This window comes from Saccostrea echinata, unplaced genomic scaffold (genome assembly GCF_033153115.1).
Source record: "Saccostrea echinata isolate AGI-Se365-2 ecotype Australia unplaced genomic scaffold, CSIRO_AGI_Sech_v1 ptg000016l, whole genome shotgun sequence".
In the NCBI taxonomy this organism is placed as follows: domain Eukaryota; kingdom Metazoa; phylum Mollusca; class Bivalvia; order Ostreida; family Ostreidae; genus Saccostrea; species Saccostrea echinata.
In genome coordinates this window covers 22,286,899-22,301,203 of record NW_026889765.1, presented here as the reverse complement: position 1 = coordinate 22,301,203, position 14,305 = coordinate 22,286,899, and the positions used below count along the sequence as shown (strand labels likewise).

General features: G+C 31.9%; 1 protein-coding gene and 1 pseudogene across 1 annotated transcript; both read left to right on the top strand.

The window, feature by feature from the left end:
* Positions 1 to 1,603: 1,603 nt before the first annotated feature.
* Positions 1,604 to 3,047, top strand: LOC133188222 (uncharacterized). The gene is made up of 3 exons (XM_061323597.1): positions 1,604 to 1,742; positions 1,821 to 1,982; positions 2,671 to 3,047. Exons 1-3 carry the CDS (start codon positions 1,604 to 1,606, stop codon positions 3,045 to 3,047), a joined length of 678 nt encoding a protein of 225 aa, XP_061179581.1.
* A 619-nt stretch (positions 3,048 to 3,666) lies between these two features.
* Positions 3,667 to 5,198, top strand: LOC133188221 (uncharacterized; annotated as a pseudogene).
* Positions 5,199 to 14,305: the final 9,107 nt, after the last annotated feature.

Sequence of the window (14,305 nt, the reverse complement as noted above, 5' to 3'; positions counted from 1 at the left end):
GCTATTTGACCAAAAAAAAAAAAAAAACAAAACAAAAAAAAAAAAAAAAACAAAAAAAAAAACACCTTATATGAAGAAATTTGCAGCAAATCAAATAATCAAAGGGACTTTTTCTTGAATAAAAAAGTCCCCATGGTATAATACTTGTATGTACACTTTGTGGTTAACTTAAATTACAGAGAGAAGTGTCTGCTGAATGGATATGAAGTCATTGATTTTTTTCTGTGTGTTTAACCGTTGTCAAAAAATATTCATATCTCATAATACACCCCAAAAAGAGTTACTGCGCTTAAGACACAGTGGGATTTACTTTAAAAAGATGATGTAAATAAAAAACGAAAATTGTATCCCCGATGTATTTTCTGCAACAAAATGCCATGACCCCATTTAATTTTAATCTATACCACACGATCTTTAATGAACAAATCGTAATCTCTGGGAGTGGAAATTAAAGTATGTTTCTCTTTTATGCGCTTCGTGGTTAAAAATGTTTTCTATTGTTATTTTTTTCAAGCCATTTATTTTTTTCAAGATTAACATTGCATATCTGCACTTGCTGATAATTGAAAAAAAATCATTCGGAAAAGAACAAATAGGTTGAAAAAGAACAGGTAAAGAATTAATTTTCATCCAGATAATAAAAATGTTATTATTCATATGGTTATACATCTGTATGCCAACTGAATGACAAACACTTGAACATAATTGACCTCTTCACGTCGTAAAGAGATCGAGGTATCTTTTCCAGAAAATTATGCCTTTGGGTAAGCAAGGAAGAATTGTTAATTATTGAAGAACATTCAATACAGAAAAAGATGAAGAATTTTTACTCATTTCTTAATTTTATTTGTTTCTGAGATTTTCATATAAGAATAAGTTGTACTACATGTATATGAAAATAGAGTTATCATTTTCACAATTCTTGTCAATGCACATAGATTTCTACGGTGCACTGGAAGCATGTGCTCTATCGGTGCTCTCTTCTTAATTGCAGGTTATATTTTTCATAAAGTTTTTTTTTCAGAATTAAATAGAAAAGTTTGCTTGCAATAACTGTAAACTTGATACTCTAACATTTTTTTTTTCTTTTTCTTTTTTTCTTCAAATTCCAATAAAACATGTATAAGTTGTAATAATCAAACCTTCAATATTTTACCAGTGACAGATGAAAATTAGAATATACTGAACAATGTAGGCTTTCAACATATTATTTTTACAGAAGATTAATACAATTAAAAAGTGCTTTAAAGTGTATTCCACGAAATTACTGAATTTAAGGGATATTATTACCTATAACGCTGTATAATTTTCTAGAACATGTATGCTACCAAATAAATGTATCATTGTTAAGTATTAAAGTAAATTAAATAGTCCATGAACAAATACTATAGCTTATAACAAAGAGAAGTTTAAGCTTCTTCAATAATAAGTATAAAACACTCGGAAACTGATTAATAAACATAAACGTTTCTGATAAAATATGCATGACAAACAAAACTAGCATAAACATGTACATGATGTACATTTCCGGAAATGATAAAGTTAAACACACGCATGGCTTCAAAGGAAACATAACTTGTCTGTTTATAACATACACTAATATATGGAGGGAAAAACGGGCTTTTTCTATTTTCGCGAGATATTTGGAATCGTAACCTCTGTTTTCACGATAGGAACTGCAGCGCCTATTATAGTTTTTATGTATCTCGACAATCCAACAATTTTTGACGATCTAGAAACATGTAAGTGTACATCACGGGGTTAAACAATACTTAAGTTATTCTTGTTTTGTGTATATGTCCCATACTCTTTTGTTTCAGCCTGTTCGCTTAAAGGAAGTTTTGCCTTGTTCTGCCTTGCGGCTTGTTTGGAAGTGTTCCTCATCTTCTTGAAATCCTCTTGTTTTGGGTTTGCCTTTCTTTGCAAGGGAAGATGTCGAATAAATTGCTACCATTTAGTTGTTCTGTTGCATTTTACGTCGTGTAAGTATAAGCAAGCTTTTTATTCTGACAAAACAAATCTCATTGTCTTACAAATATGAGGTCAGAAAAGCTTAAACAAATTTTAACACAGGGATACATTTAATTGTACAATAAAGATTTTTTTTTTAAATACGCTTTTTTGAGGATACTTCATTTTATTTGCTATATAATTTGATATCAAATCAGTATCTGAACTTTTGATAATATTTTTTTGTCTTCTTTTTCTTTTTTACAAATCATCATGAGGTATGATGTTATGTGTTCAACCCAATTATTTTGTCATAAAATATGGTCGGTATTATTTTCATGAAACTTTGAAAGATAAAATTAAAGTAATATCTTTGAAAAATTGCATTTTCGTAAGATGCAAAATTAACTTTTCCAACTTTTACTACCAAAATAACTTTGCTAAGAATTAGCTTTAACCTTTTTATTTAGTTGAGAATTGCATGTAAAAAGTAATTCAAATTGCAATAGAGCATATATGTAAAATACAAAGCTGCTGTTTTGCTCTCGGAATAACAAATTAGACTTTCCGTCAATTTGTCTAAATTAAAATTTTCAAAATGAAATAAATGTGCTCATATTTCTTAAAAGGAAATGTAAAACCTCTGTAAAAACATGATATTGGAATTTTTTTATGTCCACAAAAAAAAATAAATAAATAAATGTACCAATTTGTTTTTAGGTATGTTTCTTTTCGTTGGGGTTACTGTGTATGCCGTTAAACTGAATCCTAATATTTGGTACTGGAACATGTGTACCATAGCCGCCTTCCTTTCCATGGTCAACTGCTTTGTTGCCTGCATATTTCAGAGAGAGTATCGAAGATTACGAAGAGAGGATATGGCGGATTCTAGACTGATGAAAATGATAGGGAATATACAAGGAGCGACTGAGAATATGAGTTGGGGAAAACAAGAGCAAGGACATTTCATTAAAGAAAAGGAAATTAAAACAGGGAATGAAAATTTGTTGGGTATTAAGAAAATGATTGGAGAGGAAAATACAGGGTTGATATCCCTGAAAGAAAGTGATGTTGGAATACAAATGCAGAACTTTTGAAGAAGAAATGGGAAAAAAGAAATGCGACGGAATTTGTTACATGTACATAGAATAACTGTGCAATTCTAACATGTATTTAGTTATTTATCTTTTTTGGTTCTCATATTGTAAACAGAAAACACTTCTTGAAACATGTCTAAGACCATAGTATCATGAACGGTCTTTAAGTCACATCATGCTTATATTTTTTTTTTTTTTTTCGAAACAATGTGAGTTGTAAAACCAAGAAACTAAAAAAACAGAATAATTTAACTGCCAGTTATTTACTTTAATTGAAAAATATGATGTTTGAAAAAAAAATCGGTCTGTAAATATTGATTACATAATTGCAATAAAATTAAAATATATGTGATCGATATTAGATGAACTGAAGCTGAAATATGTATCATTTGTTCAATATACAGTATAACATGTAGTCATTGTACAAACTGATGCACAATTGGATAAAATTGTGCCAAAAGTCCACACATGCACAAATCTATTTAAGACTATCTTGTAAAGTTACACTTCGTTCAAACTCTTGAATGCATATGTTAATATGTGAAAGTACAAAAACATTGCCAGTAGAAATTTAAACGGAAACAAATCTTGTTTTGATGTTCCGGAAAATACAAGTAAAATGTTTACTATCTATTTCATAGAGAAGCAAGCACGGTAGTAGATATTTTTTTAACATAACACTCATGAGAAGTTAAAAATTTATGAAACTGGTTGTATCATAACAGATTAAACAAGACTCAGGTAAGACTTTTTTCTACACAATCTTATTAAATTAGAGGAATGTATTCTAAAACATGATTTTACAACTACAAATCTGTACATGTGATAATTATACTGTAGTTTTCCTTTGTGACTTTGTTTCTCAGGTGAACCATGATGGACGAGGTGTCTTCGCGCTTCTTCCTCTTTAGGACTGTAGTTGGCGCCATGCTTTCTCAAATCAGCGTGTTTTTGTTAGTTCCCTCTTTGATAGCTTTTTCTACAAAGTTTCCTAAAGCTTTTGACAACAAAGAAACAGGTAAGTATAGCATTTTTAATTGATTTTACTTGAACGAATAAGCAACTTGATCTGGTTAGAATATTTATCTGAAAGCAATATATCTCGTAACAATTGCATCGCAAAGCGTAGCTTCCTCTCACAAAAGAGCACATTAAAAGAGCACATTGATGCCGATGTTAATTATTATTTCCGTCACGCAAGCACTCACCCACATGCTCACAAGCGGGTTACTTGTAAATATTTCTCCTCCAACTTCGTTGCGACTTGATAACAAAGATTATTGTTTATTGTGTATCAATTTTGAAAATAATCTACAATATACACATACTGATTTCAAATTTTTCAGAAATTCTGCATCAATGTTTGCAATACAGTTTCGGAAAATAAAGATTTCAGTGTTTTTCACCGTTGCCTTTCCATAATTATAATATCATTTCAAACGTCGAATACTTTTACATTATTTGACTTAAAAGATCTTAAGTTGTTTGCCTCTTATTAAAAAAAATGGTAGAAAAACTTTTTTTTTCCAGATTGTTCGATAAAAATTGCATTCAGTTGCATGGTTATTTCAACCAGCGTTGAATCTCTGTTGTGGTGTTGGACCCTTTTCACGATCTTCGTTGCTGTAGAATCCAAGGGATATTGCCATTTGAAATGTTATCATATTGAAGTGTTACTTCACTTCATCTCATGTAAGCCCCTACGGAAACGATTTTATATGAACTACTTGCGCTCATTCTCTCAATGATGAACTGAATTAAATTCAGTTAAAAATTGATTTACTTACCAAAAAATCTTTTAAATTCAATCTTTTTTGTTGTTGCTATTATAGATTTTAAATCACGAAATCTAAACCTAAGTTATATGCAAGAATGTATTTTTGATCACCAATTTCATTCAGAGTGTCTTATCTCTTTGACAATTTTTATCCTTTAGTTGGATGTACCGGAGTTGGAGTAACAATATTTGCTTACAAATACAACAGACAAGAATGGTACTGGATATTTGCTGTGGCAGGTGGCGCATGCGCTGGAGGAAATGCTTTCCTTGGATGTTGTTGCCAAAATATTAAACGAAGAGTCAAAGATCGATTTGGAGACTTAGATCTGGATGGAATTGGCGATAAAAAGCGTCTAATTTTTAAGTCTTGAAACTTTTCAACGCTAAAAGAGAACCTTTTATGTAAAGAACAAAAATGAGATTTCAATTAAGCTTTTTCATTCCATTTTTAACATTTGAATAAGAATTTCAGATGGAAAATGCTTGCAGAATTGTTGGGGTTCTTTTTTATCCATTATTTTCATTTGTATTGAGTAGAGCCTTTCACTATGTTTCACTTTTATTAATTTCATTCTAATTGACCAACAGAAACATCTCCAACAGAATAAAAGTATTGATTTTGATAGTTGTATATTAAATTTTTCTTACTCATAAAAGGCGGTCTTCAGTTCTCAACATTCTATGAATTTAATATAAAATTTCTTTTTTATATAATGCAGTAATTCAAAGATCTATCGAATGTTTTCCAAATATTGTTTCTAATTTTAAAAATTAAAAATGAATATGTGTTCAAAAGCCAAGAAATACACGAATATATTTATTTTTCTAAGTTATTTTACAACTAAGGGCAGATTTCATTATCTTAATATAAAACTCAAATTCCCTGCTGCTTCTTTTCGATATCAATTATTTATGTATGTATATATTTTAAACAATATCAATATGTTCTGATACTCATCTGAAAGATAATTAATAATGTATCACTAAAAAGATCGACACATCATAATATTTCTAGAAAGTTCCATTTTCTTGCATTGTGTGATCACGCCTTCAGAAAAAAAATACAGGCAAATTGGCTCCATTTGATAAAAATGATTCCGTATCAAGAAATAGTCTTAATTCTATGCATAGAATAAGAATAAAGAGCCAATTTCATTATTTACTAAGAAGTTTTAATTTACGTATGATTATTTTTTCAATCATTGCACTGAGGGTACTGGCCAATTGTTTTTAGAATATACACAAAATCATAAGTGGAGTAATAAAATTTAAATCTGTAAACTAGTGTTGTTTTTTTTATGTCACCTGAGTCACTCAGGTGACCTATAGCTATCCGTTCTCGTCCGTCGGCGTGCGTCGTATGTTAACATTTGAACTTTTTTAGCTTCTTCTCTGAAACCGCTTTACCAATTTCAACCAAATTTGGCATATACATGTAGCATCTATGGGTGAAGGGGAACAAAAATGTGAATTTCATGGTCCCTGCCCCCCTGGGGCCTGAGAGGTATAAAACCACCAAAAATAATGCAATCTTTAAAAATCTTCTTCTTTACTCCAGAACATCAAGCAGTCAAACTGTTGGCATCATTGTAATAAGCATTGAGCCCTCTACCAAAATTGTGAAATTCATGGCCCCAGGGTCAGGGGTTCTGGCCCAAGGGTGGGGCTATATAGATCATATAGTGAAAGTACATTATTTCTATGAAAATATTTTTTTCTGCTCCTGGGTTTTCAATAAAGTAACTAAGTACATAGTTATGATGAGCAAGTGTGCCTCTTAGGAAATTGTGAAATTCATGGCCCCTGGGTCGGGGGTTCTGGCCCAAGGGTGGGGCTATATAGATCATATAATGAAAGTGCATTATTTCTCTGAAAATCTTCTTCTCTGCCCCTGGGTATTAAATAAAGTAACTAAGTACATAGTTATGAAGAGCAAGAGTGCCTCTTTCAAAATTGTGAAATTCATGGCACCAGGGTCAGGGGTTCTGGTGTAAGGGCAGGGCTCTATTGATTATATAATGAAGACGCATTAATTCTTTGAAAATCTTCTTCTCTGCTCCTGGGTATTAAATAAAGTAACTAAGTACATAGTTATGATGAGCAAGAGTGCCTCTTCCAAAATTGTGAAATTCATGGCCCCAGGGTCAGGAGTTCTGGTGTAAGGGCGGGGCTCTATTGATAATATAGTGAAAATGCATTAATTCTTTGAAAATCTTTTTCTCTGCTCCTGGGTATTACATAAAGTAACTAAGTACATAGCTATAATGAGCAAGAAAACCTCTTCCAAAATTGTGAAATTCAGGGCCTCAGGGCCAGGGGTTCTGGTGCTAGGGCTCTATTGGTTATACAGGGAAAATGCATTGATTTTTTGAAAATCTTCTCTGCTCCTGGGTATTAAATAAAGTAACTAAGTACATAGTTATGATGAGCAAGAGAGCCTCTTCCAAAATTGTGAAATTCATGGCCCCAGGATCAGGAGCAAGAGAGCCTCTTCCAAAATTGTGAAATGCATGGCCCCAGGGTCAGGGGATCTGGTGTTAGGGCGGGGCTCTATAGATTATATAGTGAAAAAGCATAAATTCTTTAAAAATCTTCTTCTCTGCTGCTGGGTAATAAATAGAGTAACTAAGTACAAAGTTATGATGAGCAAAAGTGCCTTTTCAAAAATTTTGAATTCACTCTTAAAATTTCTACTTAATTCACCGTTTTCTGGACTTTTGTTGCCTATGCTTGTTGATGTTGACTTTATTTTTGATATGTTTGGTGCTTATTATGACTTAAAGACCTAATATGAGTTTTGTGTTGATTGGTCAAAACACTAAAAAAAAATATGACCATCAGAATAGAAAAAATGTAATCGTTATTGTTTTTGGCTTTTATTTATTGCTTTGCTTTTATATGATCACCTTAAGTACGTACATGTATATTGTGGTAAAAACACAACTGATTACAGAAAACAAAAGCATGGTATCTCCCTTTACCTTGAGACTTGCATGTCTGCCCAGATTATCAGTCACACTGACTTTTTAAAATAAAATCTTAATTTCTTTTCCTTTGTTATATTAATAATCAATGAAAATTATTCTAGATAATTCGGAATTTGAACCTTGGATATATTACTTTTGCAATTTTTCGAAGCTACGAACTGTTTCATCGTCACTGAAGCGAGAGAAAGAGACAGAAAAAGAAAGATTGGGAGAAGTATATTCATAATATTCATAATTTTCAGAAAACATGTTAAGGAAACAGTGTTGTTACTTTTGTTTTATTGGTGGGAGTTGTATAACCCTGACTTCTGTTTGCAATGTCTACAAACTTTAGCTTATATTAAACCAGTTTTAATAAAATTGTCCAGTCTACAGATATGGAGAATAAACGAGGCCGAGTCTAATTTCAGTGCACATGACTTTGCGCAGCTTTTTAGCTTCATGCAGTCGTATCTGCAATATAACACCTATCCAAGTATTGTAATTGTAATACAAAATTAATATTATCTGTAACGTTTATGGGTCTTAAAATGTGCTTTTAAGACAATATTTTGGAATATATACTGAAATGGCTTTCACGACGTCACTGTTTTCCGGTTCTGTAAGCAATGCATGAAGAATGATGCTTGACTTGAATAGTCAAGACGTCCATGTACATTGTATTAAACACTCTTGATAAAACATCAAAGAAACATACCAGCAATCTAAACATTGCTATTTCTTACCAAAATAATTCATCTGCAGCGATATACAAAATGTATGCCGCAATATGGCAAATTTAGAGGTATTGGGCATTGGGAAAAAATAAACTTTGTAATAATTCCTAGTCTCCATATATTTCACTAGAACAAACCAGATGTTCAACGTTTTTTAAATTTCACAATTTGCTGACTTTTTACAATAACTGTCATGTATTTGACTGAAAACGAAATCTGTAGAGCAGAAATACAAAAATATGGGGAAAATGAGATAGTTTGGCGCTTTTCCAACAAATTCCCATAGTGTCCAATAGTAAAAATTGACAACTTTTTAGGTGGCCCTCTAAGAAATCGGGATGGTAAACATTTAATATTTTTATCTTAAAATAATTAATATAATAGTAAAAATCCGTTCAAGAAAATTTATCAAAATATCTAGGGTAGAAATAATTACACTTGGCCTCCTTATAGGAATAACGAACCTTAATTCTGAGAGGGGTGGGGAGAGAAAATAGGGAAGAAATATAAAAATATTAAATGAAATGATTTGGCAATAATTATCACATTTTCATGTTATGCTCGAGCAAATATCCAGTGCGCTATAAAGTGATTTGAGGCACGTTACAGAATTCATTTTTTTTTTTTTTTTTTTTTTTTTTTTTTTTTGATGGTGGTGGTGGTGGTGGTGGTGGGGGGGGGGGGTCAATTTCTGGATAAAAAAAGAATTGAAGAAAAAAAATTGGTTTACGCCCTTTTTCATCCAACGTACTATTTTCTGTTGATTGAATTTTACATCACTACAATGTATATAAACATATTCATTCATCTTTTTAAACGGAAGACATATTCTATTAAGTCGCAAGCCCTATGATGCATGTCTGTGCATATAATGACTTTCACAAAACAATACTAAAACTTAAGTTTTGAGCATTTTTTGCTCGAAAAATAGAAAATAATAATTAAATAATTGTTCATGGTAATCAAAGGCTATTGAATACTAGAAGAAATTAAACTGATGAATAAATGTCTTAACAAAAATATATTTCTGAGTAAAAGATATGGATATCTACCTTTAAGAATACTATAATGTTTACAATATTGTAAAGACTTCTTGCTTAAAGCTTATTAAAATCTACTCAAGTCTAAGGGTATTTACACAATTACACATGTAGATATATAGACGACGTTGAACCAGTTAAAAATCTTCAGTTTCAAATCTTCGTGGATTTAATTTTTCCCATTGAAATAGAAATAAAAGACACCGCAGTGGTTTTTTTTTTTTTTTTTTTTGTTTTTTTTTTTTTTTGTTTTTTTTGTTTTTTTTTTTTGTTTTGTTTTGTTTTGTTTTTTTTGTTTGTATGTTGTTTAACGTCCCTCTCGAGAATTTTTCACTCATATGGAGACGCCACCACTTGCCGGAGGAGAGCTGCAAATTTTGTCCTATACTCGGCACTTACGGCCATTGAGCAGTGAGGGATCTTTTTTAGGCCAGCACCTACTGAGACACGGGACCTCGGTTTATACGGTCTCATCCGAAGGACCGGTCTCCACGTCCCACAGTGGGATTCGAACCCGCGACGCAAGGATCATCTCCATACGCCGCGACTCTTGAGCAGACGCTCTAACCACTGCGCCACGCGGGCGACTCTGCTAGTTTGAACTTATAACAAAGGAAGAGAAAAGTAGCACTTGGACTTGAAACTTTGCAACAGCAATAAATAAATAATAATCCTTGTTTTACTCTTTTTTTGTGGCAAGATGAATTGCAATCAGACTAAAACTATAGAACGAGTAGTTTTTAAAAGAATTTTAAAGAAATTTCGATTTTAGTTACATGTACCATGGCAACATAATTCATCAAAATCAACAAAACAATAAAGACAAATATGTATCTCAGTGTAGTCTACATGCATACCATATTATATTAAAGTCAGACCAAACTGTAGGCGAAGTAATGTTTTGAAAGTATATCCAAGAAATTTCATTTTTTTGTTACCATGGCAACACTTCATCAAAATCAAGAAATGGATATAAAGAATTATGTATCTCAGTGTAATCTAATGTGCCAAGTTATATTGAATTCAGACCAATACCGTAGGAAGAGTAGCGTTTTGAAAGTATTTCACAGAAACTTCTATTTTTAGAAATCATGACAACACCGTTCATCGAAATCAAAAACCGATACAAAGAATTATGTATCATAGTGTAGTCTATTTTTGTGCCAAGTTATATTGAAATCAGACCAAAACTATAGGAGGAGTAGCATTTTGAAAAATTGTTTATAGACAGACAGACGGACACCTTACTATCGCAGAAGCTCTTCTGTTCTGTGTCCAGTTCCAGTAGATCTAACAAACAAACAAACAAACAAAAAACCAACACACACAACCAAGAGAAAAAGAAAGAAAAGAAAATAATTTAGAGAATTCTGCATTTTTTTTAATAGCGGAACGCATTCTACATGTACCCTTTAAAACCACTCAGAAATCGCAGCTATATGAGGAACGCCAATATTAACGTCCTGTTGGGGAAAAACCTGATAACTTCATCTCAAAACAACAGAAATGAAACTGGATGAATAAATACATTATCTTTCAAGGCATTCTTTTCCACACGCGCTCAATTAGTTTTATTTCCAATCATATTGTTAAGATTAATTGATGTGCAAATAATCCTGGCAAAAAAGCTTTCCAAATAAAAAAAAAATAAACTTCATTCACTGTGTACAAATTGAGTTCGACATTTGTTGAGGCGTGAATGAGGCTATTATCGTCGTTTGTAAATATTAATATATAGGATGCATAACTTGAAGAAGAAATATCCCTGAATATATTAAAACGCATTCCAAAATCAAAACAGAAAATCTTTTTTTATATTTTAGGCATTTTGCCCTTAGGTATTGACAAAATCTAACCAAAAAACACAGTTTTATAAGATATTTATTGATAAGATTGTGAAAATCAGCATTTTTCTAATGGAAACATGATCTAGTGTCACAAATGAACTGAAATGTAAATATTTGGAGGAAATATTGACAATTTAGCAAGACTTTACGGGGTAAATTTCCCCCAAAAGAAAATCACTGATTCACATCTTAAAGATAGCAAAAACCTACAGGGCACATTTCCTCTCAAAAATGACATTGATACAGTTAACCTCCAGTAATTCAAAGCAAAAGCAAACATTTTTTAGATAGCAAGACTTTACGGGGTAAATTTCCCCCCAAAGAAGGTATCACTGAAGCAGTATTCACTACTCTTATGAAAAAGGGAAAATTACACTTTGAAAATCGCAGAACTCTACAGGGTAAATTTCCTCTCAAAAATGACATTGATGCAGTTTATATACAGTGTTTGAAAGCAAAAGCAACCATCTTGATGATAGCAAGACTTTTACGGGATAAATTTCCCCCCAAAGAAAATCACTAATACAATATCGCTAACATCGTTAAGATGGCAACAATCTACAGAGTACTTTTTCTCTCAAAAATTATATTGATACATTTTATACATAGTATTTCAAAGCAAAAACACCAATCTTGTAGATAGCAAGATTTTACGGGGTAAATTTCCCCCCAAAGAATATCACTGATACAGTATTCACTCTCTTATAAAAGCGAACATTAAACTTAGAAAATCGCAGAATTCTACAGGGTAAATTTCCTCTCAAAAATGACATTGATTCATTTTATATACAGTGTTTGAAAGCAAAGGCAACCATCTTCATGATAGCAAGACTTTACGGGGTAAATTTCCCCTCAAAGAAAATCACTAATACAGTATTTCTGATTCACAAACATCGTGAAGATGGCAACAATCTACAGGGTAATTTTTCTCGCAAAAATGACATTGATGCAGTTTATACACCGTATTGCAAAACAAAAACATCCGTCTTTTAGATAGCAAGACTTTATGGGGTAAATTTCCCCCAAAAGAATATCACTGATACAGAATTTATGCTTCACAATATCTTGGCCGTAACAAAAGTCTACATGGTAAATTTCCTCTCAAAAAATATTATTGATACAGTTTATCTTATACGTAGAACACGCGAACATAACACTTCGAAAATCGTAGAACTAAACAGGGTAAATGTCCTCTCAAAGATGATATTGATACAGTTTATATACAGTAATTAAAAGCAAAAACACCAATCTTTTAGATAGCGAGACTTTATGGGGTAAATCCCCCCCCCCCCCCCAAAGAAAATAACTGATAAAGATTTTTTGATTCACAACATCTTAAAGATAGCAAAAATCTACAAGGTAAACTGCCTCTTAAAAATTACATCGATACAGTTTCCATATATTAATTCAAAGCAAAAATACCAATCTTTTAGAAAGTAAGACTTTACGGGGTAAATTTTCCCCCAAAGAAGGTATCACTAATACAGTATTCAATACTCTTATAAAAGCAAATATTACATTTTGAAAATCGCAGAACTCTTCAGGGTTAATTTATTATCAAAAATAACATTGATACAGTTTATATACAGTGTTTCAAAGCAAAAACACTCATCTTTTAGATAGCAAGACTTTACGGGGTAAATCCCCCCCCCCCCCCAAAGGATATGACTGATACAAAATTTATGCTTCGCAATATCTTGGAGGTAGTAAAAATCTACGGGGTAAATTTCCTCTCAAAAATATTATTGATACAGTTTACATCATACTTAGAAAAAGCAAACATTACACTTTGAAAATAACAAGTATGTACAGGGTAAATCCCCCCAAAGAGTATCAATAATACAGCATATATTATTCAAAGCATGAACAAACATTGCAACTCGATGATAGCAAGACTTTACGGGGTAACACCCCCCCCCCCCCGCCCCCAACAAAGAATATCACTGATACAGTTTATATAATTCACAAAATGAAACACATATTACTTTTTGAAAAAAGCAGAACTTTTCAAGGTAAATTTCCTCTCATAAAATAAACTAATCCTGTATATATTGTTTACAGAAAAAAGCATACATTACATCTTGATGACAAAAAGACTCGGAGTGAATTTCATATCAAAGAATATGAATAATATATTATTTTTATATTACAAACGATACTTTTATCTAAATATCATGCAAGCTGGAAAAGCTAAATATTAAAGTTAACATAATATTACGCCTTCTAAACATAGAAAAAAATACAAAAACATTAAAAAAAACCCTCTGGCATCTTTCTTTCTCTGTTAAAAGAATACGATTTCTTTGTTTAAACAGCGTCCTCCTTTACTATCTTTGACCGAAGTTCCACTACTATGCTTTTCTTTTGGCTGATACAATAGACAGATTGTAGGGTGCATTTCCCGAAGGAAATCTGGCAACCATATTCTGAACCAATCCTTAGTCGCCCTATGGATGAAAATTTTAAGTCTCATAAACTTCAATTTCCCAAAGCCTTAGGCATTTATATATGATTTCATGACTGGTTTAATATTGCGCACTAGAGTAGATCTAGAGCAGCAGGTGCCTGCTCCGAATTTTTGTAAAACAATCTTTCTGTTTATATTGTATGGAATTTGCATTCATCTAAAGATCCCCTCCAACACACACTCATATACACACATACATTTATAAATGTTTCTTTTGAGAATGATGCTCATTCGTAATATAGGTCTAAATCGTAAGATAATCAAAAAAGTTAAATGCACTTACTATAGTATTGTATTTGTAATAAGAAAAGTTCAGACAGGACATATAATTACATGTATTACTGATGTCCTCTAGGTCCATCATGGACGTTTTTTTAAGGGGAAGTGAAAGAGGTAACTGATAGCATATGCAGATAGTTTT